Source organism: Haliaeetus albicilla, chromosome 12 (assembly GCF_947461875.1).
Source record: "Haliaeetus albicilla chromosome 12, bHalAlb1.1, whole genome shotgun sequence".
Lineage (NCBI taxonomy): Eukaryota > Metazoa > Chordata > Aves > Accipitriformes > Accipitridae > Haliaeetus > Haliaeetus albicilla.
This window is the reverse complement of record NC_091494.1, coordinates 25,415,615-25,439,387: the sequence shown is the minus strand read 5'-3', so window position 1 is coordinate 25,439,387 and position 23,773 is coordinate 25,415,615. Positions and strand designations below refer to the sequence as shown.

General features: G+C 38.8%; 1 protein-coding gene across 2 annotated transcripts; it reads right to left on the bottom strand.

Annotated features, from left to right (window-relative positions):
- Positions 1 to 183: 183 nt before the first annotated feature.
- CLPX (caseinolytic mitochondrial matrix peptidase chaperone subunit X) lies at positions 184 to 22,318 on the bottom strand. Of its 2 annotated transcripts, XM_069798570.1 has the most exons (14): positions 22,166 to 22,318; positions 17,847 to 18,007; positions 16,225 to 16,342; positions 11,324 to 11,478; positions 10,322 to 10,481; positions 9,063 to 9,104; positions 7,671 to 7,847; positions 6,619 to 6,783; positions 6,183 to 6,271; positions 5,457 to 5,621; positions 4,134 to 4,433; positions 3,528 to 3,620; positions 3,171 to 3,277; positions 184 to 2,034 (listed from the first exon to the last, which is right to left on the bottom strand). In XM_069798570.1, exons 1-14 carry the CDS (start codon positions 22,233 to 22,235, stop codon positions 1,944 to 1,946), a joined length of 1,893 nt encoding a protein of 630 aa, XP_069654671.1. In that variant the 5' UTR covers positions 22,236 to 22,318; the 3' UTR covers positions 184 to 1,943. The 2 variants fall into 2 exon arrangements, with proteins under 2 accessions (XP_069654671.1, XP_069654672.1); XM_069798571.1 differs by lacking the exon at positions 9,063 to 9,104.
- Positions 22,319 to 23,773: the final 1,455 nt, after the last annotated feature.

Here is a 23,773-nt window from a genome sequence, read left to right as displayed (position 1 = left end):
CGCAGCGCCCCCTGGCGGCCGGGAGGGCCCCTCCCTGCCCTTGGAAGGCCTCAACCCCCCCCGCAGCATCTTTTTTCTTTCCTGTAGGTCCTCTTAAAAAAACCCCACAACCAAAAAACCCCCGAAGAGCCACGAAATTTAAAGTTTCCGGGGATGACGCCAGGGATGACAACTCTCCGCTGCTTGAGTATTCGCTTTGTTTTATTCAAACGCCAGAGGTGAAGTACAAACTGTAGTTACATGGCATTTTGTTTCCTTAAAAACAGTTCTCAGTTACATAATTCCAAACAACTTTCAAAACTAAGTTGTTGAACAGTTTTGCCTAAAATGTTTTTTCAATCCATTTAAAAAAGGATTTGAATTAAAGGATTCAGAATTAAAAGCAGTTTTATTTTTTTCACTCTACAAAAAGGAAAGTGAGGATGCAGTTACAGATAGTTCACCACAGATTCCCATTTTGAGGGGACTAAGCTTCTCCTAGAAATATCCTCAGCTCCGAAGGCAGCTTGTTCTGAACCATTAGTGGGTCATTTAACCTGAAAAAAACTGAAATCCTAAGGGAAGTATCTGTTGCATCTGTCACGCTGCTTCTTGGTAAGAACACAAGTATTACATAATAAAATTTACATGACAAAAACTAACAACAAAAATAGTGTCAACACCTCTGCAGTGTCCCTTCCTGCCCTAAAACATCCACTAGACTGAAAAGAACGATGAAAGTTTTATTTAAATAGCATGAATTAAAATTTTAGAAAAAGGGGTCAGTAAAACTTAAGTCCACGTATCACCGAAAGACAAAAAGTTGTAAGCAACAATTTTAATTCCTGAAACAAATCAAAAACATACAGGTCCTTTAGTGTTTTTACAAAGACTTTCCTAAAGGATTGAATTAATTGTGGCGTAGAACAGAAGAGGGAGGATTGTTTTGCTGTGAGACTAAAAATCAAAGACAAAACCACAAGATGCAATACTAGCATTTGAGCGTATAACTTAAAAAGCACTGTGTCATGTGAACAATCACTACTGATTACATCAAAAATATTACACATTTACTTCTTTCATCTCTTAACATTATAAGATAGGTTGGGCAAATACCTGGCACCAAAAAACTGATGCATGATAGTTCCAATACGTTAAACAAAATGTACTATATTAGAACATTAATATTTAAAAATTTATGTCAACTTCTCATCCAAATTCAGATGGCTTACTGCTTCCTAGAAATCCTGTTTACCCTTCTGGAAAAATGAGCAAATTGCTGACTTCACCTTCTTTCACAGTATTCAAGGTGACTGGAACTTACTCCTAATGGAGAGGCGAAGGAAAGGCTATTACTTAAAATTGCATTCAAATTACTGTGACAAACTAGTGCCACATTTTTGCAGAATCTCCCAGCAGTGCCAGAGTATGTCCCAGTTTTTCCAAAATCCTGTTGGAAGGGCTTCCTCCCCCACCAATGTAACAAGTCACTCCAGCACCCATCTGGTTTCAAACACCAGCAGAAATCAAACACTGACCTGAACGTAACCCCCTGCAAGTCATATGAGGAGCTAATAGTTTATTCACCCTCTAATTATAAATCTTGATTTCCCATTTGTAGAGTAACATTATTGTCAAATCTAACTATTGGCAGCACCTGCATTGCTGTTTTAGTTTCTAGAAAGAGCAATCCAGGTGCTGCTATATTTGCTATACATTTTAATTGAACAAGTGTAATATACAATTCATATTTGAACATTATGCCATCCAAGTCCACACAATGTCCATCAAATAAATCAATGTGATGTTGCAATAAAATAACACAATCTGATTTATCTAATAAAGTTCCTCATCACGTATCATATCCGAGATAGATCCGATGCCTTCAGTATCAGGCTGAAGCCAGAGGCAATCATAAGGAAATAACCAAGCGCGCTTTATGCAGGTGAGCATTCTGACAGTCTTTAATGGTTTGCAGCATCTGCTTGTCGAGGCCAGCCTTCTTCCTCAACGCCAGAGTCATATTCTTCTTCAGATGAATCTTTAGTGGGAGCCCTATAATTAAAACAAACTGATCAGATACTTTAGAAATTGAGGAAAAGAATGGAGACGATTTCCATAGCTTCTGGTAAACATGCCACCTGCAAAGCACCCCAATGACAAATGCTCTGACAAGCACCCATCTGCTAAACGACCTTCTGATCCGAAAATGGTGCTGTGCAGATTTACACTACTGCCAGTATGCAGTCTCATTACTGAAAATCAAAAGGCTATTGAATTCAGTTAAGTCATTTGATTTAATCAGTAAATTTAATATTTCCAGCAAACATGAATGCTGGTGCTCTATAAAATCACTTAAAGCAACCATCAGTGTAAGCATAGTACTTTCCACTCCAACCATCCATCCCCTTTGAAACAGTAGGTATGCTGAGCCAAGCTTCAGCACAGACACAGATGAATACAAAGCACGTACCTCAGTGGACAAAGTCACTCAAAAAAGCTGTCAGGGGTAGAAACCAAGGCAGAGTTCCTAAATTTCAGACCTGTGTTGTTAACCTGACCCCTTCCCTCTCGACTCCATCCTTGTTCACCAAGATTATTTTTTTAAAATCCAAATTTGCCCAGTGCTTTCAGCATTCCACCACATCATTACCATAATACAAACTTTACAACATTAAGTTGATTATTTTAACAAGAGTTCAGTAAATCAATAGATGTGCCTTTGTGGCTCTCCACTGCTCCAAGAGCAATGGACAAGAAAACTGCAGCAGCCTGGAGCTTGCATTAAAGAAAACAAAACACCTCAGTGGTAGAAAGTAGAAGGAGGAAGGAAAAAGTTCCATTTCAGACATTTCAGTACAGTCACAATTAAAATTCAGATTTTTACTGTTAACTTATGATGCTTATAATTTACTTCTATTTCTACAGGTATACACACACACACAAAAGGCTTAAAGTAACTTCATATATAAGTTTATTTTTAGTTTCTATTTAAAAACTAAAGCGATACAGACCCAAAGTCTCTAGGACAGAATAGGCACTAATTCAGCTGCGTACAGTATACAGAGAATCAGATCCTTTTCAGGCTGTGTGCATGGTTTTGTGTTTATACACTTGTTCCTACAGCAACCATTAGAATACCTGTCTAGCTGCGTTACTTGTCTGTTCTGATACTTCCATTATGGTTTTACCTAATGTATCCTGGCTCTTTTTTGCCTTCTACAACATCTTTGTCAACTTCCACGCATACAATGTCAGAATTGGGCACTTCAAACATGGGCTCCAGCAACAGCTTTTCCTACAAGAAAATAGAGGGAAAAAATATTTCTGTGTGCCCTCTTCTACATAACAATATGGTTAGCAAGTGATTTTCAGAGCTAGAGTTTTCTTGGAAGAACTCCGAATACCCGCAGTTTTAGAAAGAGACTTACTGTATCTGTGTAAGACCCAGAACTAAGTGAGGTTTTGACTGAAAATTGTCACCATTAGGTCCATACACACAAATGCAGGTAGCTTCATTCACTCAATATGAGACTTAGTTTACTCACCATTATAGATCGAAGACCTCTTGCACCAGTTTTTCTGTCCAGGGCCAGTCTGGCTATAGCCTTCAATGCATCTTCAGTTACATTTAATTCACACTACGAAGAGAAAAATGCTAAGTTTAGTTAATTATTTCATTTATAACTTAACAGTGTGTTGAGTGGGACAGCACAAGCATTACTGAAAATAACAGACAGTAGCTATTTACTTGTTACGAACCAGAAGACTTAACATTTAAGCTACGTACATAAAGCTTCAGCTACACTTTATATTTGCCTAACATTACCAGTATTGACTATGTCCCTTTACGTACAACTAATACAAGTACATCTACAGTACATGAAGTGGCTCTTGATGTCTATTAAGCAAAGTCATGGATGTTCATTTGAATGTTAACATGAAGAGCAACTCAACCATTTCCAGATTACTTACCCCACAAGGACAGTTATCCCATCTAAACCAGTCAGGTTTTAATGAGTTAGCTTACTTTTTTTCAGAGTGGGGAGGTGCACATGTGGGAGGAAGAAGTGATTTAAATTGACATTTTGGATCACTTTAACACTGTATTTATAAACAAGAATATTGAAGAATAGTCAAATAAAAATTCAAACCTTATCCATGCTGAATAGTGCCTGGTATTGAGGAACAACAGCATTTCGTGGCTCAGTAAGAATCCGTACAAGGGTTTTCTCATCTAGGCTGTGCAGCGGAACCACAACAGGCAAACGTCCCACAAACTCAGGAATCATGCCAAATTCAATGAGATCTCTGGCTTCCACGTGACGCAGCAAGCGATCCTTTTCTTCTATATCTTCATGTGGATCGGACTCTCCGCTTATATTCGCAAGATCAGCTGCTGCTGCAGCCCTTCTGCCTTTTCCCATATTAGATGGTGTCCCAAATCCTAGATACTACAAAACAAACATGTTACACTTACAGAACTATCATAGTTAAGTCTTCTTTATGTTACTAAATCATGTGCCACATGCATAAAAAAAATCTGGAGTGACTGATTATGTCATTACATATTAATTCAAGCTCAAGAAATTACTTATAGTAAAATTGGACACCTTGCACACCATGAATTTGTTATAACATTTAATACCTTCAGTAAGGTATCAACACATCAGACTGATTAAGAGTAAGTTTTTCTTAAAATAAAAAAAGGTTAGTAACATCCTGATAAGTTTGCAAATACCAGCAACACTAAAAAGGGCTCTTAAGAAGTGAAGCAAATGCATACAAGAATGCTTGCATGAAAAGCTACATTAATTATCATAAACAGTAATTCGGATTTCAGTCACTCCCCTGTTAGAAACAGGGTGCACATTTTGTCAGAAAGCTGCAGTCAGAACAAGTCTGTCCCCAGACATTAATACACAAAACAGCGAACTGCATGACTAGGTACTTAGGATGATGATAGCTTTTAGCACCATTTGCTCAAACTATTAGAGTATCAACAGTAAACCTTTGGATATCAGAAGAAAAAAAGCTTTTTCTCAGTTTCACACTTGGTACACTGCAAATGAAAGAATCCTATTACAACTGCTAGAACTGTTTCACATATTCTGTTTTTAAGAAACGTAGGACACGACAATAATGTAAAAAGTTTACCACTTAAGTATGGACAGCAAGTCCTCTACCAACAGCTTTCAACCTTCTTTTCCCCCCTATTTTTTTCCTATTTGCATATGCCAAAAATTTCTCTGTGGCAGTAGAGACCACTGCAAGCTACTTAAGCCTACTAACAATAGGCTTGTTCTTTGCTACCTTTCTTAGGCTTAACCTCAGGTTCCCAGATAACAGATGGAAAACTGCTGCTCTACAAACAAACTTAGTGGGTTTACAAATATAGCAAAACCTTTAGGAGTCAGTACTATGAGCAGTAATTAAGATAATCATTTCTCCATTCAAATACAGCCTGATGCACTCACTTTTTCATTTTTCCTCCTGCTGATAATTCTGTCAAGACCATTAAAAGCACCAGAAGCTACAAAGAGGATATTTGTTGTGTCAACTTGCACTGTTTCTCCACGTAGTTTACGAGAATTCTTTTCTGGAACATTTACTATTGTGCCTTCTAGTAATTTTAACAAGCCCTAAGAAGGAAAGAAGAAATAAGCAACATAAAATTCCACTGTGTAGCATCATATAAGACGACACACCATATTGTGCTTACTTTCACAGATGTATTTACATTATTTAATCCCTTATGCCTTTATAATAAGTGTATAAAGAAATCGGTTTTCCATATGAGACAAACAATCCCATTCAATGATAGACAAAAATCTTTCTTTAATGTGACTCCCGTGCACATTATGAGCTGCACTTAGTAACAAGTTGCTTCAATAGTTTTGTCAAAATGGAAAATGTTATCTATTCTTGCCTACATTATGCAACTTTCTATCTGAATGCTGCAAGGATGTTTTTCAATTAAAATGTTTCTATGAAGCAGTCTTGAGTTGCTTTTGAGTTTTGGGGGTGGGTTTTTTTGGAATGAAGAAAGTAAAGAGGAAAGATTAGGGTTTCAAAGGTTAGTAATTAAGGAACTGAAGAACTACGACTCTATACACTCTTGTGCTATTTGACATGATAGGATGATACGTAGACTTGATGGGCTGTTTGCTTACAAAGTGAAATCACTCCACAGAAGTACTTACTTGTTGAACACCTTCTCCTCCAACATCCCGTAACTGATGAATACCAGGAACGCTGCCAATCTTATCCACTTCATCCAGAAAAACAATTCCTGCAGTTACAGAAAATGGATTTAAGGAAGACTCCACTTTTTAAGAGAAGCAAGAACTTACACACAGGGAAGAACATAATTTAAGACAGCAGCAGTCTGTTCTACTTCCATGCTGTAGGTTGCAAAAATGTATGCAATCTTGTCCAACTATGGACAAGAACAAAAACTAGAAGACATGCTTAGAGCTCTTTTCAGGTTCATTATTTCTGATTTAAAGTGTTAAAATTCAGGTACATGCAACAGGACTATAAATTACAGAAGTACTGGTGGTCTCAAAGTTTAGAGCACTTAGGTGAGATTAACAGTGTCTATGAATGAACTTCAGGAAACATATTGTAAAAGTCTACCTTGCTGAGCTTTTTCTACATTGTAGTTGGCATCTTGCAGAAGTTTCGCAATGACAGATTCAATGTCTTCACCAACATAGCCAGCTTGAGTCAAGGTAGTACAATCACAGATAGCAAAAGGTACATCTAGGCATTTAGCTAGAGTCTGAGCCAGCAAGGTTTTACCTGATGAAATAAAAACTGTATGTTACAACTTCCATACATTTCTTTAGAGCACACAAAACTAAATATTTACTATATGATCATCATTACTGTCCTTAGACATTTTGAATGATGCCAGCATGTTCATATATTCATATAAGAATAATTTCCAAGGAAGCCAGTTTTCATCAACAGTGTTTTTTACATTGGCAAGCTGTATTTCTGAATTAGACTAATACGATGCATTTGAGGCAGCTTGAAATGTATATAGTGTGTTACACAATGTAAAAAACAGAATACAGGTACTTGCATAGATTAAAGATTAAATAAATCAGTAGCGCTTTGCAGACACTCAGGGTACAGTGCAAAGTCCAATTGCTCCTGCTTTGAAGTTCTGGAGAAACAGAATTAAAATGTTATTTAGTGAATGTTCTTCCAAAAAGTCTGCAAAATGCTATCACTTCAGCACAAACACTCCCACTTCTTATGAACATACAAATATAATTTCTCTTTTAACCCCCCTGCAACAGATCTGTCCCAGAGGTGAAACAACACTTTCTAACTGCAGCATCTCAGCTTGCCATCTAAAGCAGAGAAAGTTTAAATGCACTTTATTTTGGCTTAGTGAAAGTTACATCTTTTAATCAGTCAGTAAATATAGGCAATTAAAAAAAAAAAAAAAAAACACAAAAAAACCCAAACAAAGAAAACCACATGACTAGACCTCCTTCCTTTTCAAGGCCATTTAGCTCAGCTTGTTACCATGGCATGAAAGTACAAAAATCCCAGTTTGGAATTCACAGTTCAGCTTTTTATACACCAAATTGGAATAATCACAAGAGAGAAAAATCACTCATTAACAATCAATTCTAAGAAAAATCTGACACCTATAAAAACATGCAGCTGTATACCTGATCCAGTTGGTCCAAGCAGCAAAATATTACTTTTTTCAAGTTTTATGTCATCATTGGGTGAATCTAATACTTCTCCTCCCCGTTTCTCCTGAGGTATCTGCTGGTTCATTTGTTGCTGCATCGATGCTCCTAAAGCATTACCGTGTGGACTGATTCCAGCAATCTGCAATAGTTCTGAAGAGAACAATAATAGTACTGTTTGAGCACTAACAAGGTCTGCCATTACCTTAAATACATAATAAAAGCTTGGTTCTTCTGTTTTGTTCTGCAAACCTATAATTCTATCTGTACAGAAGTTTACAGATAGGACTGCAACAGAAACATGGCATAATTATTACAAAAACGAGTTCCAATCGTATTTTTGCACAAGCTTATATTTTTCATATATGAAAAGAATTTCCAGTGGCACAGTGGATTATCTAAAAATATTCCTTTACATTAAAAAACACGAGAAATTTTCAGTCCCTACAAATTAACTCATTTTAGCTGTAGTTTTTTATGTTTGGGTTTTTTTTTTAGCACAAGAGGAAATAAACCCAAACCGTTGATCTCTATGATGAAAAAGTACAGGAACCGTACATACAGTACAGTACAACTGTAATTGTAACTGGAATTGTTACATACCATAACAATTACAAAAGCAATGCACAGGTCTACTCTCAAGATTTAAAGACCTGTCTTAGTTCAGTTGTTACCGGTTTTGTTTCTACACATGGATATGAAGACTGAGCTGGATTTTCTTTTTTCAGAGCACTAGTTTTAATTGGCTTGCAGGGTACAATTCTGAAGATTAAGAAAATGGTTTGAAGAGGTGTAACTGGGCATACAAATTGATCTACACTAGTCTAAGGAAGAAGTTCAATAGCCAGGAGAGTTCCAGTGGACTGAAAATAAACATAACTGACATCAACTGGGGGGGAAAAAAAAAAAAAAAAAAAAAGGCATTCCGAGGTTCAAGGTGACAGTGCCTTTTAAGAGGACAAATACCCTGCAGAAAACAGTTGCATAACTTCCTTTACTATCTACCTCACATTATATTCTGTATGGCATTACCAAAATAATCATACCTCAGATCCAAGTAAAAAAAAAAAAAAAAAAAATTAAATTTCGCCTACTGAGAACAATTCTAAGGACAGATAATTATTTAACCAACTTCATAAAAGGTATTTTTACAATTTACCTGCTTTCCACCTAGAACTAGATAGAGTCTCAAATCCTAGTCACTTTTGTTAAAAATGCACTCAATGCCATCAATTAAATTTACTTGCGGAAGAAAAGCAAGCAGGATTTTACCCAGCATTTCAAACAAGCAGTCACTAAAGACTATTCTACATTAACATCGAAAGAGTAGATATTGCAGAGGAGGACATGAGGAGAGAGTTCACTTACTTGTAAATCTGTACTCATCCTCCCGTCTTCTGATTTCTAATTCTAAGAGAGAGGATGAAAACAGTAATAAAAAGTAAGTTTATAAAAGCTTATAAATTCTCCACCTCTTGCCCTCTTCTGAATAAATCTCATCACTATATATGAATGTATTTCTAACAAGAAATCCCCACATGAATTAGTATTTATTGCTGTCAAAATTAACCCAAAACCCAACTTGCATGCTTATAAAATGACAGCAAGCTTTCTACTACTTAAAACAGTAACAGTCTATTAACTCTGATTAGATTTTCATTTTTAAACCACTTACAGAAGGGAAAAAAATGCTATAATATAACTTTGTTTTGAAAAGTCTTCCTTAAACTCTCACATTTATATCTGAGTGTTACAACATAAGATTACACATATTTCAAAATACTACCCATTATAAATGTTCACTGCCAGTCCCTCTGGGTGTGCACCATTTTATCTTCCTGTGGATGGTCAGAAACCTCTCTGTGCCAGGTACACAACTGCTCTCCTACCATTACCAGAAAAGTGCTACTAATGTTTTCCCCTCAGTTAAAATACTTCTTTACATAAATTCAAAAAAACAAAGAAGATTCTGTTTGCTTAGCATACTATTTATTGCAAAACAGAACAAAACACCTTAAAAAAAAAAAAATCAAGGTACGTTTTGAATCAGACACAGTAACTTAATCCTACTTCCAAAAATAAATTAGATCAACATAGCTACACACTTACTCAGTAGCAACAGTACTGCCAAAAGTAACTCCATCTACACCTGCTAGATATGGAACAATACTATGGTGACCAACAGATGCTGCCAACAGCAGCAAGTGAGGTTAGAAAGCTAGCTATTCATCAAATTCACTACACAAAATATTGTCTTCATGATCTACATTGTTGCTTGCAGATTAAGCAGCAGATTTACCGTTAAGCAGTAAATGAGATTAGAAAGAAAACTTTAGGAGGCTCACTTTATGAAGTTAAAGGAAAATACCTAATGACATGCGTCAGTAAAAAATGCTAACCATGTAATAACAGGAGGCCATACCCATGGCATCATAAACCCTTGATTACTTTTAAATAAATCACAGAAGTTTGCATACAGTGAACATTAAATGTAATAGAAATTCTTTTAGCTCATTCCAATTACAGAACATCTAGTGTCGAGGTAAAATCCTTCTCAGGTTTCTTACATTAGAGCCCTGAAATGGTAAGTTTTATTTGACCAGAAAAATACCAAACATAATACAAACCTCTCGGTGTTAAAGAATTCTGCTTTTCAACTTCTGCTTGTTGTCTCAGGTTAGCTGGGATATTATTGTAGATTCTCTTGTAATGATTGTACACAGCAACTGAAAGCACCTTCTTGGCAAAACACTGACCAACAACATATTTGTCGAGGTAGTTATAAATCTGAAAAATAACTCAATTTTAATAACACTTCTAAACCACCCTGCAGCAAAAAATAAAAAATAGTATATTGTGCCAAAGATGGACTTTGGTCCAAACCAACCATTACAGAACTGAGAAACAGAAACACAACATCTAAAATAAAAAACATATTCCTGTTGATAAGTTTACTTAAAAACATGGCACTTAATCATATCGTGTCTGTCGGTTCTTCCCTACTAATATTTAAATCCATTCTTATTTTCACCCAAATTTGTAAGAGGAACAGAAATTTCAAGAATATTTAATGTCTTACAAGAGGAATGACTATCCAGGAGCCACACACAGCTTCAGAAGTCATTACAGTCCACTAGGAACTGAGAAACACAATAAGCTCCCTCACTATTTGGGAAAGGGAAACCAAATAAGATGGGTCACAGCCACAAGCTAATCAGCCACAGTTCTTGCCCAGAAACAGGACAAATAAAAGGTTCTGCAGCTACAGAAGGAAGCTGCTAATGTAAGGGTGCAGAATATGAGGCCACAGCAGGAAGTAAAAGATACTACAGTTGGTGAGGGTTGAAATTAGCCTCAGGGTCACAAGTCAAAAATGAAGGTACTGGACTTCAGTCACAATACAAAGGCAGAGGAAAATAAGCCCAACTACTTTTATTGGATCTACTTGTCCCCTTTATCAGTGCTCTGCTGGGTCACATAGCTCTCAGAGGTTTAATCCTGAGCTGATTGTCTGTCTTGTTTGTTGCTCTGTCAAAGCAGACCATTACACACCTGATGCAGATTAAGAAGTAAAGCATTTCACCATGCTGTAATACAAGGAAACACTGGGGTGAAATTAAGAACCATACCTTTTTCGGTGGAGGCGGTGGCTTCTGCTGGAATGCCAATTTCACAGCTTCTGCTGCTGACTCGGGCTCTTTAATGATGCTCTTTTTTGTGTCTGCCTCTGACAGTACAACAAAAAAATGGTGACACTTTTCACACTTCACAAAACGGGTGGAAGCTGCAGAAAAAGTAAAACAAAATGGCAACAGGAATTGCTTAGACAGCACTCAATCAACTGCCCAACTGTCATACACAGGACAAGCACCTGTAAGACAGCATAGCCACCTCTGTGTTTACACAACACTTCCCCTTTGTTCACCTTAGAAGCTTTAAAAGCAATTAGTGGACTATGAAATTTGACACAGAGGAAATGCAATTTGCCCAAAAAGTCTCAACGCAGGGTAGCAACCAAACAAGGGATTAAAAAGCAAAAATCTATTTCATACTTATTCAGTAGTACTACACTCAGAAGAGGAAATTTGGCATCTCAGAGTGATGCAAAACTAACGAGGGCTTCTAACTATGCAGGAATTGTTCCTAACTCTCAAACTAGCAGGCAAAAAAAAAAAAAAAAAAAAAAAAGGTCATTTGGGACAGACTACTCTAAAGTGTGGGGAAGCAATCTACAATATCAAGGATATCAAAGATATATCAAGTGGAACAACACTATGGAGCATGTTCAAGTCACCTAAGCCCAGGACACAGAGCACAGAGGGGTCACACAAAGGCCTCCTCCCAACAAGAGGCAGCGGTGGTATGCAACAGATGATCAGGACTTTGATGTTTTGCAAGATCTTTTGCTTATTTATTTTTACTGTCAAGAGTAGAACAAATTTCTTTCAAATTCCAAAAGCCAAACCCTCCTACTGCTGACTTTGTGAACTATGTCTCAAGAAATCATGTTATCTGCAAAGACTGGTTTCAAAAGCCTGAAAACTAGAACTTGCACTACTTTTTTTTTTCTCCTTTGGAAAAGCAAAGTTGAAATAATCGAAAATAGACAGTAGAGAAGAATAAATTCATAATTCAAAATAGATCTTTTCTGACCATACTACTATGCTATTAAATGCAAATCATGTGCAACAGGACTGATTTAAAGTAAATATATTAGTAAATGTATTAAATTAAAAGCAAAGTAAATGTAGCAAAACAACCACATGAAAAACTTCAATGTCAAAACTTCTGAAATCATAAGAAGTTTTTAGAAAATGGCTTGAACACTGTAGTACCACCTGATTTTAGTAACAGCCTCTAGCAACAAACAAACTGCTTATTTATAACTTGTTGTTGCCTCCCATAGAGCTGGCATCAGCAAAAGAGGAGTAGGTGGGTTTTTATTTTAATATTAAACACACGTTATGACTGGGTAAGTATGACCAGCAGATTATTTTAAGAATGTAGCACATAATACTGTGACCATCACAGCTTTATTAACTCTAGTCCAAAGAAAAATTTGTGTAACAGCTGGAAAGTTCTCCTGGCAACAGTCCAAATTACTGTTATCTGCCTGATGGGAATGCAATGGAGAACCACTTGCCTGCACCCCTCTTACATAATTGTTATTTACCAACAATACTGTAGGGCAAAACCCTCAAACTTTCTCCCAATGCCCACTCAAAACACCTCTGATATTCTTAATGACTACAGTGTCATGAGGCTGTTGCCCTTCCTTATGCAATGCTAATAGTCGGCTTTATTAGGATGGAAGAGCCACGAGAATACTTGCCCCCTTTATAGATCCATGGGAATAGTTAAAAAAAAATAGAAAATAAAGAGCAGGCTATTAAGAATACTATTGTGCATCTTTAAAACATTATTCAGTGAAAAAATTATCGTGCAGAGTAAGCTTTTATCAATTGCTTCAAGCAGCACAGAGGAAAGTTATTAGAGATCTTCCTCATTTCAGCAAGACCAATAGGGTCCATAGTTACAGAGAAACTTTGATGTATGGGGTGCCTTGAGGAGGAGACTCAGTTACCAAAACACAGCTGTGAAACTGGCCAGTTTCTATCATCTACACAGCAATCTGGAAAAAAGTATCAATACAAGTTTTAACAGAACAAAAAATTTTGAGAAGTTTGCTCTAAAATACAGGGATACCAAGTTTAAGCACCACTATCTCCCTAAAACTGAGCATTCAAAATTGCAAACAACTTTGCTATTCTTAAATACTGGCATGGTTTTATATGTTCTTTTAGCAAACACAAAAGCACAGAGGCAAAGAGCCTTCATGTCAAATTACCTCACTGTCATTAAAATGTCTGCAAATATTTACAGTGTGGTAAAATGTAAGTCAAGTGTTGTTTTTGATTCAGGCAACATTACCACAGAGGCTGCATTTGCAAAGAGATTTCTAAAGTCCGTAAGAGCTGACCTTGCCAAAGAGAAAGGTCAGGTTTTTACAATACATACAGGAAGCCAAAACCACCGCAGGATTAATCTTAAAAATATTTGTAGGGTTGAGATAATGAGCTACTGTTAAACCGCTGTAAGGTAAAAAGACATCAAGAGAAAGAGAACAGGGAAGCTTCTTGCCTATTAAGTATGTACAGTAGCAGGAAGTCTTGCTTTGGAGGATGAGAGCTAACCTGATGGCAGCAGGTGGAGACAGTAAAAGCAGTGCCTAGATAAGGCTTCTTATGTCAATCAGCTTTATAGCTATTGGATTTCACTCTACATCTGAGGCTTACATCTTATTTCACTGATCACAAACCTCTCCTTACAGATTCTCACAACGCAAAACAATACAGGAAGTGCTGAGAAAGTGTGTCAAAGCAAAATTCCTTTTGGTTTGCATCATATTCTTCCTTAACAGTTAATTACTGGAAAACCACTGCCAAGCATATCCTTGTGCAGGATTTCCGGATACAAAGAGAAGCCCCCTTAAAAAATAACTCCACTGGACAACCAGCTTTTTTTTTTCTTATTAGTTTTTGTTTTCTTTTTTAAAATAATTTTTAAGATAATTAGCTCTTCCATTTTCCAGCTGCTTTATATCCTACAGTTTGGCTTGGAAGCAGTGTGCTCAAACTGACAGACTAAAACAGAAAGACACAGGTCCAGAGAAAACTTGACCACAACTCACAGGAATTTCTGAGAAATTAGAGCAATTACAATCATTGGTTTAATTTTTTTTTAAGTTACCAGTTAACAGAAAACTGACAGCTGTTCTCAAGATCAACAAAAAGGTCTGCTCTACTCCATTATCTGGTGACACTGTACTTAGTTTAAACTAGTAACAGACTTCATTTAAAGGCTGTAAAATCCTAAAGCCTCAGAGTAGAACATGCAAGGATAAGAAAAGTAGATACATTCAATTATTCACAAGACGACTTCCTCATGTTTTGACTTTCAAGCTTCTAACAAATCTGTCCAGCTGCAACACTAATTTTACAAGTACAAAGTGGGTTTCCAGTCGCAAGCTGTTTACAGTACCTGTGCCATTCTGATGCTGCAATTCAAGTGCGGTATCACTACTTGTGAATTTGAGATTGCATATACCAGACATTTTCTCCCATAACGTTAGTATGAATGAATTCTCTTCCTATGAAAGTTTTCAAGCATGCTTAAAGATTCCTAGAGACACTGACACTATACTAAATCACATCTCTGTCTTCCAGGGATACACAGTGATTGTTCTATTCTGGGGCAATGCTTGAATGGTATTTCCAGATAAAACCACAAACTCCAGTAACAAGGGGAGTGCAAACACCAGTGACGTGAGTGCTTCAAAATGTCTCTGTCTACTCATAAATCATCTCATAAGAATATAAATGAGGTTAAAACTCCTTCCACTGTTTTCAACCACACCTAGTCCATGGAGAGGCCAACATATTGAACATCACACAGGTTGTATTTCTAGTTCCATCAACTAGTGCCAGATTTTACAGAAAACCTTGTTGCCTATAGTTTCGAACAACAACAAAAAAAAGCTTAATATTTCTGGGAAAAAACAGTAGCTGAGGACTGATCCTTTTATCTAACATAAATACTGTTATTATAGAATTGTCTTGTGATTCATGATGTTTGATCATTTTTATTAAGTATTATTTTATATGAGTAGCAGCAAATAATAGCACATCTGCTCACTATCTTCACCAACTGCAATATTAACAACTGTTGAACAAGTTTCAGCTGACCTTGTCTTAAGCTTCTCAGTGCACACATCTGATTATGACTTGATACTTCCTCCCTGAGCCCTAACAATGGGTATTTGCTTTCTAATAACTATTTTCTAGGCTGGTCTCATTAGCACTGAAATAAGGATAAACATCTTCAAGTCTGATAGAGCCTAAAGCATAACTGGCATTAATTTGGACCGTACTTCAAAAAAAGTAGCTATTTCTGCTGGACACCAGGCATCTGACACATTTTGGATTTTCTATTTGGACTTTCCAGCCTCCTATTTGGAATGTATTATGGATCTGACTTCACCACAGAAGACCATTCTAGTAAGCCATCTGTCATATACTAACTCCTCAGCTGGATAAGCACTTTGGTTACACTACATGCAGGATTAAAGTTTTATTATTTAGTAAACAAAGGACAAACATTACAAACATACACATATATAAGTATATATTTATATAATGGACAGAAAGAATCATCAGTAGTTAAATGGTATTGTTTATGTGAGCATCTCTTCCACTGCATAAAAAGTAACAAACTATTTTAAAACTGCGTATTCACAGTTGCGGTCCAAATTCCACCGCCATATTCAGCTCCACCACACATCATAGGAAATGACACAAATGTATCCAGAGAAACAATACATGCTTATGCCAACGTGGCCAAACTAAGCATAAGAAAATTTTTGACATTGCATAATTAGGTAGGCTAAAACTTAGCTATCAGGCCTACGTTAGATCACAAATATAGTCACTTCAGTGTCTATTTAAAAAAGAAAGTATTCATTAAAACTTACACACAAAGGTCTCCACGTGTGTGCACAAGTCACCACACTTCGGGCAGCGCAGCTGGTTCCCTCCTTTCCCAGAGCTTCCAGAGCTTGTCTTTTTACCACCCCCCTCACCGACAGACTTCTAAAAAAGATTTCCAGACAATTAGCCCCAAACAATGGAGCTGTTACATTAGGCATTTAGCAGCGTGTTTATGGAATCCAGTAATGCGAATATTGCAATAGCTGAATGACAAAATAACTATTGTCAGGATTTTTTAAAGGCTTTGAAAACTTAGAACAACACAACATTTGGAAGTGTACACACATCTGCATTTCCCACGTCTACCAATTTTGGATGCCCATGGAAGATGCATCCCATATCCACATTAGAACTGCTTGACTGGCACTAGAACAATAACAAGCTAAACTGCATCAAGAATGTTTTAATAGTATATTTCAATGTAATTTATTCTAACACCAAAGAAGAAAACAAATCATACTTATAGAGTAATTTCATTATCGCAACTGTGTTGATTCTAAGGGTTTCTGAAGCCACAACTCTTCTCACGTCCTTGACAGATGTAGCTATGCTGGCACATGGCTGTAGGGTAGATATGGCCTATAAAACAAGCATCTCAGAAATTGCTTGGAAATATTTTATCTTTTACTTCTAAGGCAGAGTTCCCTGATGGAGACCTACTTGTCTTTCTCCATGTTACCTTGCTTAGTGGTGTTCAAGGTTAACATTTTTTAAAACTCTATCCATTCTATGCCTTCATACTTTGATTAATAATAAAAGCTATTATATTTTAGGAAACAGCAAAGATCTCTCTTCCCTTTTCCAAGGCAGTTCCCCATTTTTTTAAAACCTTGCTTGCCTACTCATTTCTCCTCACAACCCTTCTCAAGAAAAAGACTATTAAAATTCTTTTATCTTCCTTCTTTATTTTTTAAAAAAGTTTAATCTGAATCTTCAGAACACACCTGTGTCATCTGTACAGTACCTCAGATGTTACAACATGCCATACTAAGGCAAAGTTATTGCCTGTGAACTCTCAAAATCTTATTTGCTGACTAAAGAGCAGTTTTATTCTCAGGTAATCATTTAACTGAAGAAGCTGTTTATTAACTATAATTATAGAGAAAGACTAGGATGAAAATAGATTACAATTTACTGACAAGAATAAAGCTTAGTCTCCTCACAGACTTGTCTTGCTTAATACAACTACCAAAATAGTGCTGAAAACAAAAACACTTTAAAATGTACTCCCTTTAAAAAGCCTACTTGGACATAGCAGGCTTTTGAAGGAGAATAGTTCTGACTACTACTCTTTCCTGAGATCCTGAAACCTGTTGTGGATTTATAACATTCTACAAAGTTTTCAAGTGTCCCTTTATGCTAGGCAAAAAGATTTATAAAACTGGGAAAAACATTATAGGATGTTTATAAGGTTTGTCTGCTAATATATTCACAATACAATTTTTTTCTTCTTCACTGTCAGTTGTAGCAATTTGAAGGATCAGAAATGTGAAGAGTTAGCAAAAATTTCAAGAAGATTCTAATTTTAAGTAAGGAAAAAAAATACTAAAAATGTTTAAGAAATATTTTATATAAACTTTTGAAAAACCTAATGCGTGGAGGTTACCTTGCTTCCATCTCCAGAACCCTCCTTGTTTGCACCGTCCTTTGAAGCAAAATAGGCTGGTGTTTCCGAAAAGTTTCTAAGAGGAATCCGTCTTAGGGAACAAGTTTCAAAAGTCCCAAGTTTTCCTAAAACAGGGATGCGTGTACGACCACAAGTAATACCTAAAAAAAATTAAAACATGAAAATTAAACATTAAAAATACTCTAGTTCTAATCCCAGTGCCACCAAATGCCAGAATTTATTTACATTGAATGGAGCTCAAAGGTTTCAGCAACAGAACATCCAAATTCCAGTTATCCAAAATAAATTCTCTTCACCACCTTATGTTCATCTCATTAAAAACTGCCTGGATCATCCAAAAATGACCCAAAAGTAACTCCAGGTCCTCTAGCGTCAGATAATTGAGAGTCCCATTGTGTCATGAAATAAGGAACATCCCAGTTATGAAACTGATGCTCAGAATGATAAATACAATCAACATCCAGCGCTTATTGTGAAATATTTCAACCCCTGAAGTAAAAGAGAGACCTTTGAAGCATCTCCTTATTGCACAAAAATTACCAAAGAAGTGTCTCAAACTCACAGACTGCACATCTGGATTTGGCTTTCACTTGTGATCTCTACTCAAAACTGGTTTCCAGGAATTTGAGGTACTGCTTGACAAAAAAAGTTGTCCTGAGGAAAACTGAAAGGTAGTGTCATATTTGGCATGTGCTGACAGACAGGCACAAGTCAATTCAGCATAATCTTAACTTTGTTGAAATAGCTTACTGCCAACGTGAAAAAAAACCTCATTGAGAAACTAAACAGCCTTTTCCTCCTCTTGCAACAGCGGGTAGGATTACATTTCATGGCTAGGTATGATGTGAATCAACATATGTCGTGCTTGTGATTGCAACATCTCTCAACATAGGCAAGAGCCTGGAATACATATCTCACTTCTCTCACATTGAAAGTGGCAAATTTCTCACTTGCTCTCTGGTTTTGATAAGAGCTCTGTGACTTGCCAACAGAAGAGCTATATAGCAACAATAACAATTAAAAACTTGCTGACAATATATGGGTTTACTGTTGGAAAGATGAGAGAATCCTATACTAAACTCCAAAAACTCTTCTGAAAAAAGAATTAAAACCATAAGAATGGCAAGAGGAGTACAATTCATTTGCTTTGAAAGAGATAACAATGACAACTAATATCTGGAATCTTAGTTGAAAGACGACATTTAAGAAGAAAAGCATTATGGATAAGCCTAAATTTACCAGGAAAACTCTCACAGGCTTCTGCAAAGTCACAACCAAGAAGACAGTGTCAAATGAGATTTGAAGTTGTTTTATTAACTTACATCTGCTTAAGATTCCTGAACTTGAAGATCATTTGCAGTTATTTTTAACGTGATTAAAAATGTAATCTTTTAGAAATCTGTAATAGCATTACTTCTGTCTGTAAACGTGAGGGAGGAATAACGATCAATGTGCTCACCAATTTTAAATTCCTCTGCTGAGTGCCACTGCAACACAGCAAGACACCTTAGATTACATAGGATAAACTATGAAAATAGCCCCGTAAACTTAAAAATGCTGGCTCACTTTCACAAGCAGTTGCGTTCTTTCAATTGAATCTGCAGAGAACTCTGAAGACTATGTGCGCCAAGTGCACTTGTCAGCAGAGAATAAGCTGTGGTGAGCATTTACAATGCAATAGCTGTTCGGCATTAATTCCCTGTCTTGGGGGCTTATTCTTCATAGCTGGTTCCTTTAACGAGATTTGTTTTACCACTTCTAAAGGCAATTGAGAAAAGACCCCTTAACAAAATAAAAAACCCATCTCACCTCCCCTGAACAAAACTCAAAGTTACACAACCTTCCTGCAATACAGGAAGATTTGGCCTGGGGAGAAAGGATGAAGCACTAATACATTTTACTTCTCAACTCAAGCATTTTACCACTAAGCACTGCACATGGACTAAAGATCACTGATTTTAATTCAGAGCACACCTGTGAGACAGAAAATGCACTGAAAACTGCATTGGATGAAGTATGACACCATACACAGTGTCAAGTATTGAGCTGGTTAAGTGCCACGTTACGGAGTATGCCCGTCTATTGATCAGAAATGCAGTAGCTGTGGGGCATTTAACGGGACACTGGCAGCAGATCTAGGCTAGCCAGCAGCATTACACCCACATTGTAACGCTTTTGTTGCTGTTAAATTCACTCTCACGAAAGTCTTAGCTGGCCAGCCTTTTGGGAACATTAAACTCACACTGCTATATGTGCTGAACTCTAAAGGGTGTAGATAGGCTAAACTAGAAACAAAAGAAAATAATATCCTATTACTGCTACATCAGCTTGTGGCTAAATAGGAAAAGCCTTGTCCCTGCACTTATCATGAGGTCTGAGTGATACTTTTTTTGACAAAATATCATTGTACAATTAAAGAATGAAGCAGTAGAAGTTATCACAACTATTTTCTTGCATAAATAAGCCCAGAGGCAGATTTTTGGGAGAAATCAACATTCCAGCCCAATGCCTAGCAACTTCCACTGAATGATCCAGATACTGATAAATGTTCAAATATGCAACAGCTGGCTAGCACAGCAGTATTTACTCACACACACAACTAGCAGTCAGAGCTTGGGTGGTTTTTTCAAACAGTAAACTTAAAAGACATGTACCTAACATAAGAATGTTGGTAGCAGCAATGGCATCTATCCAGGGAGTTCAGATTAGTGTGTTAAGACATAATGGGAGGCTCCTTTACACCTTATTAACCTTTAACTGATACTCGAGGAAAGAAATACAGACTTTTGGGCCAAGCTTCAAATATCTTGGAAGAATCTATTGCCCAAGGAAGTGACAGGGAGACTGTGACAAGACAATTCTCCTCTGTCACACACAACACTTGATCAACTAGACTTATCCATGCACCCTGAATACTCTCAAGTTTGTACCAACCAGCAATAATAGCAAACAAAGTACCTGGCAGAAGACATAATCCATTACAACAACAAAAATGCACCAAAATAAGATTTTTTTTTTTAAGAACTTTCATGGAAAGCTGATATGCAAATAATCTTATTACTCTGTATCTGTGTTTTAGTCTCATTTATTCTTTTACACATCACTTTTAAACCTTAGTTCTGACAAAACAATTTTTTTTTTAAAAAAAGATAATCCTAAAGTTAATTCAGAATGTTACTTGCTTTAAAGTTTATTGCTTCAGTGGGTTTACACAAGGCCAGACAGGCTGAAGTTGAAAGTACTGGTTTAAGCCTTTCAGCACATGTGACATCAAGAGATGTAAACGTAAAGCCAACTGCAATGAGTTAACTCACCTCTCAAAGGTAATAAATCATCTCAGGCTATTGCTGAGGGTACAATCATTCAAAACCCTGTCGCAAATGTGGCAGCAGTAGAGATTTGCAGCACAATTTGGGAGTGGTCTGCCTTTCACTAAAAACAGCACGCAGTATGTCAACTCTCACTACCCACAAGAGCACCATGAAAAGGGCAAAAGTAGCAAAAAAGTAACAGCCTCCCTCCCCTTCGACTTCCAGTAAGTGGTTTGCACAGTCTCACCCTTCTACCAAGTTGGAAATAATTACTTTTTTCTAACCGAGCCCAAGTCTTTATGAGAAATATTTCAAGTTTCGGTTGTAAAAAAGGCAGGCTTTTAATCAGTCAGCTAATTAGGCTCATTAACTAGCACTACAGGGTAACGCACACTGGACGACTGCTGCTGAAAATCACTTCTGTTGAAATAAACTCCGTTCTCGCATTACATCTCCCGAAGGTATATCAATGCGGGCTAATTGTCCAGAAATTCACACCATGTAATACTGCCCTTAATCCTGACGCGCCACCGGCCGTCCCCTCACACCACCCAGGGTGACACTAGCGAAAGATTAATGAGGGGGAGGGGGGGAGAAAAGAAAAGGGCCGAGGCAGCCACCCGCGGCCTAACCGAAGCCCTTATCGCGGCGCTGCAGCACGGAACTCCCCGGGCCGGCTCGTCTCGCTGCCGCCGGAGCGCGGCTGCTCCCCGCCGACACCGCTCCGGCACTGACCCGGCGGGCCCCGCTCCCCAGAATCAATCACCGGCAGCGGCGCGGCTGGAGGGGCGCGGAGCGGTGACAGCCGCGCGGCGGCCGCAGGGAACGAACGCCGTTTCCCCTCAGGGAGGCGGCGGGGGAGCGGAAGGGGCCGCGGCGCTCCAGGCCCCGTGAGGGCCCCGTGAGGGCCCCGTGAGGGCCCCGGGACGGAGGGGCCCAGCCCCCCGCCCCGGGGCCGGGCGACGGCGAGAGGAGGACGGCGGTTACCTCTCCGCGCGGAGGGCAGCGTAGAGCCCAGGAGGCGGGCGGCGGCGGCGCAGCTGTGGCAGGCGGACATGGTGCGGACGCGGGCCCGGCCCGCTCCCCCCCCGCCGCCGACTAGGCCTCGCTGGCGGCGGTGCTGCGCGCCCCACCCGCGCCGTAAACACCCCCTCCCCCGCCCGGCGCCGCCTCAGTGACGGTAGCGCGCTGCCGCCCGCCTGGCGTCACCCCGCACACCCCGCGGACTACCGCTCCCAGCGGGCAGCGCGCGGGCGCCTCGCTCGCCGCAGTCCCGGCGTCCGCGCGGGGCCTCGTGGGAGATGTAGTCCTAGCGGTGCAGGGAGGTCGCCGGGCCCGCCGCGTTGCATCATGGGAAATGTAGTCGGGACGACGGGGAGACCCCTGCACCCTCCCCTGTACACACGGTATTTCAGGCGATTCCCGCCTTTTAGTTCTCCTTCCTAAATACAACAGGAGAAAAATATTTCCTTTGCATCCCAGAAATAGTTTTCTGAAAAGCCTTTCGTGAAAAATCAACCTGAAACAGCAGCTGAAAACTTGAGGCAAAATGAAGCAACTTTGGGACAGAGGTGAAAATGACACCTTGCGTCACAGGGTGATCTTCAGCTAGGGCACAACATTATGCGTGTATATATATATAACCTAATCAAGTGCAACCTTTAGACGTATCTCATGGAGAACGCACCTACAACCGACAGGTATCTATCGGCCCGTTTCTTTCAACTCGCCTCCAACTCCTACTTGTTACATACGAATTAAACAAAGCTAATTGATCCCAACGGTTGTTCAGAGGAACGACTGGGAGACAGGAATACGCCACGGGCCTCCTCCTCATCCACCCTGAGCTGCCCTACAGCAAACGCCATTAGGGCACGTCGCCAGCAGCTGCATACAGCAGGAACACTGAAATTTCTGCCAAGCTCTGGATGGATTTTAACTTTTGTAAAAATACAGGTTTAACACCACCACCGACAGCCAGGCACCTGCCAATCTGATTTTAATCTGCATTAAATCCACCACGTTTCCTTCCGGGAGCTTTTTGAGGGAGTTAGGCAGGAATAGCAGGTTAGGCTCAGGGACATACTGACATGCATCAGTAGAAGTGGTTTGTAACTCACTTTTTAGCATAGCCTTGAATTCAGCTTTTTAAAAAATAAATTTAGTTGGAATAGACCCAGCTGATGAAAAGATCCAGATTTTGTATCAGACGAACAAGCACTGCACAACACCCCGATGAAGAGAGCTGGATAAAACCTACTATATTAAAAGTAAGACGCCGACTTGAACACATGCCGTTTCACTCACCAGGGCTTTCACTGAAATCACTCGGGATTTCTCTACATATATAAAAAAAATGGCGCGCCTTCCCGCTGGATGGCAGTGGCAGGTCACAGTGACAACTGAGCCAAGCGGAGCGGCGGCAGAGAGCGGAATAAAACACAACCAGGGAGTTGCCGCGCCTTTTTTTCTAGGTTAAAACCCGATTCTGTGAAGAACCGGCCGAGCAGCGAAACAACAGCAGCAACCGGTTCCTCGGACGCTCCCGCCGCAAGGACGCTAATGCCGGCCGCGGCCCCTCACAGCCTACCGACC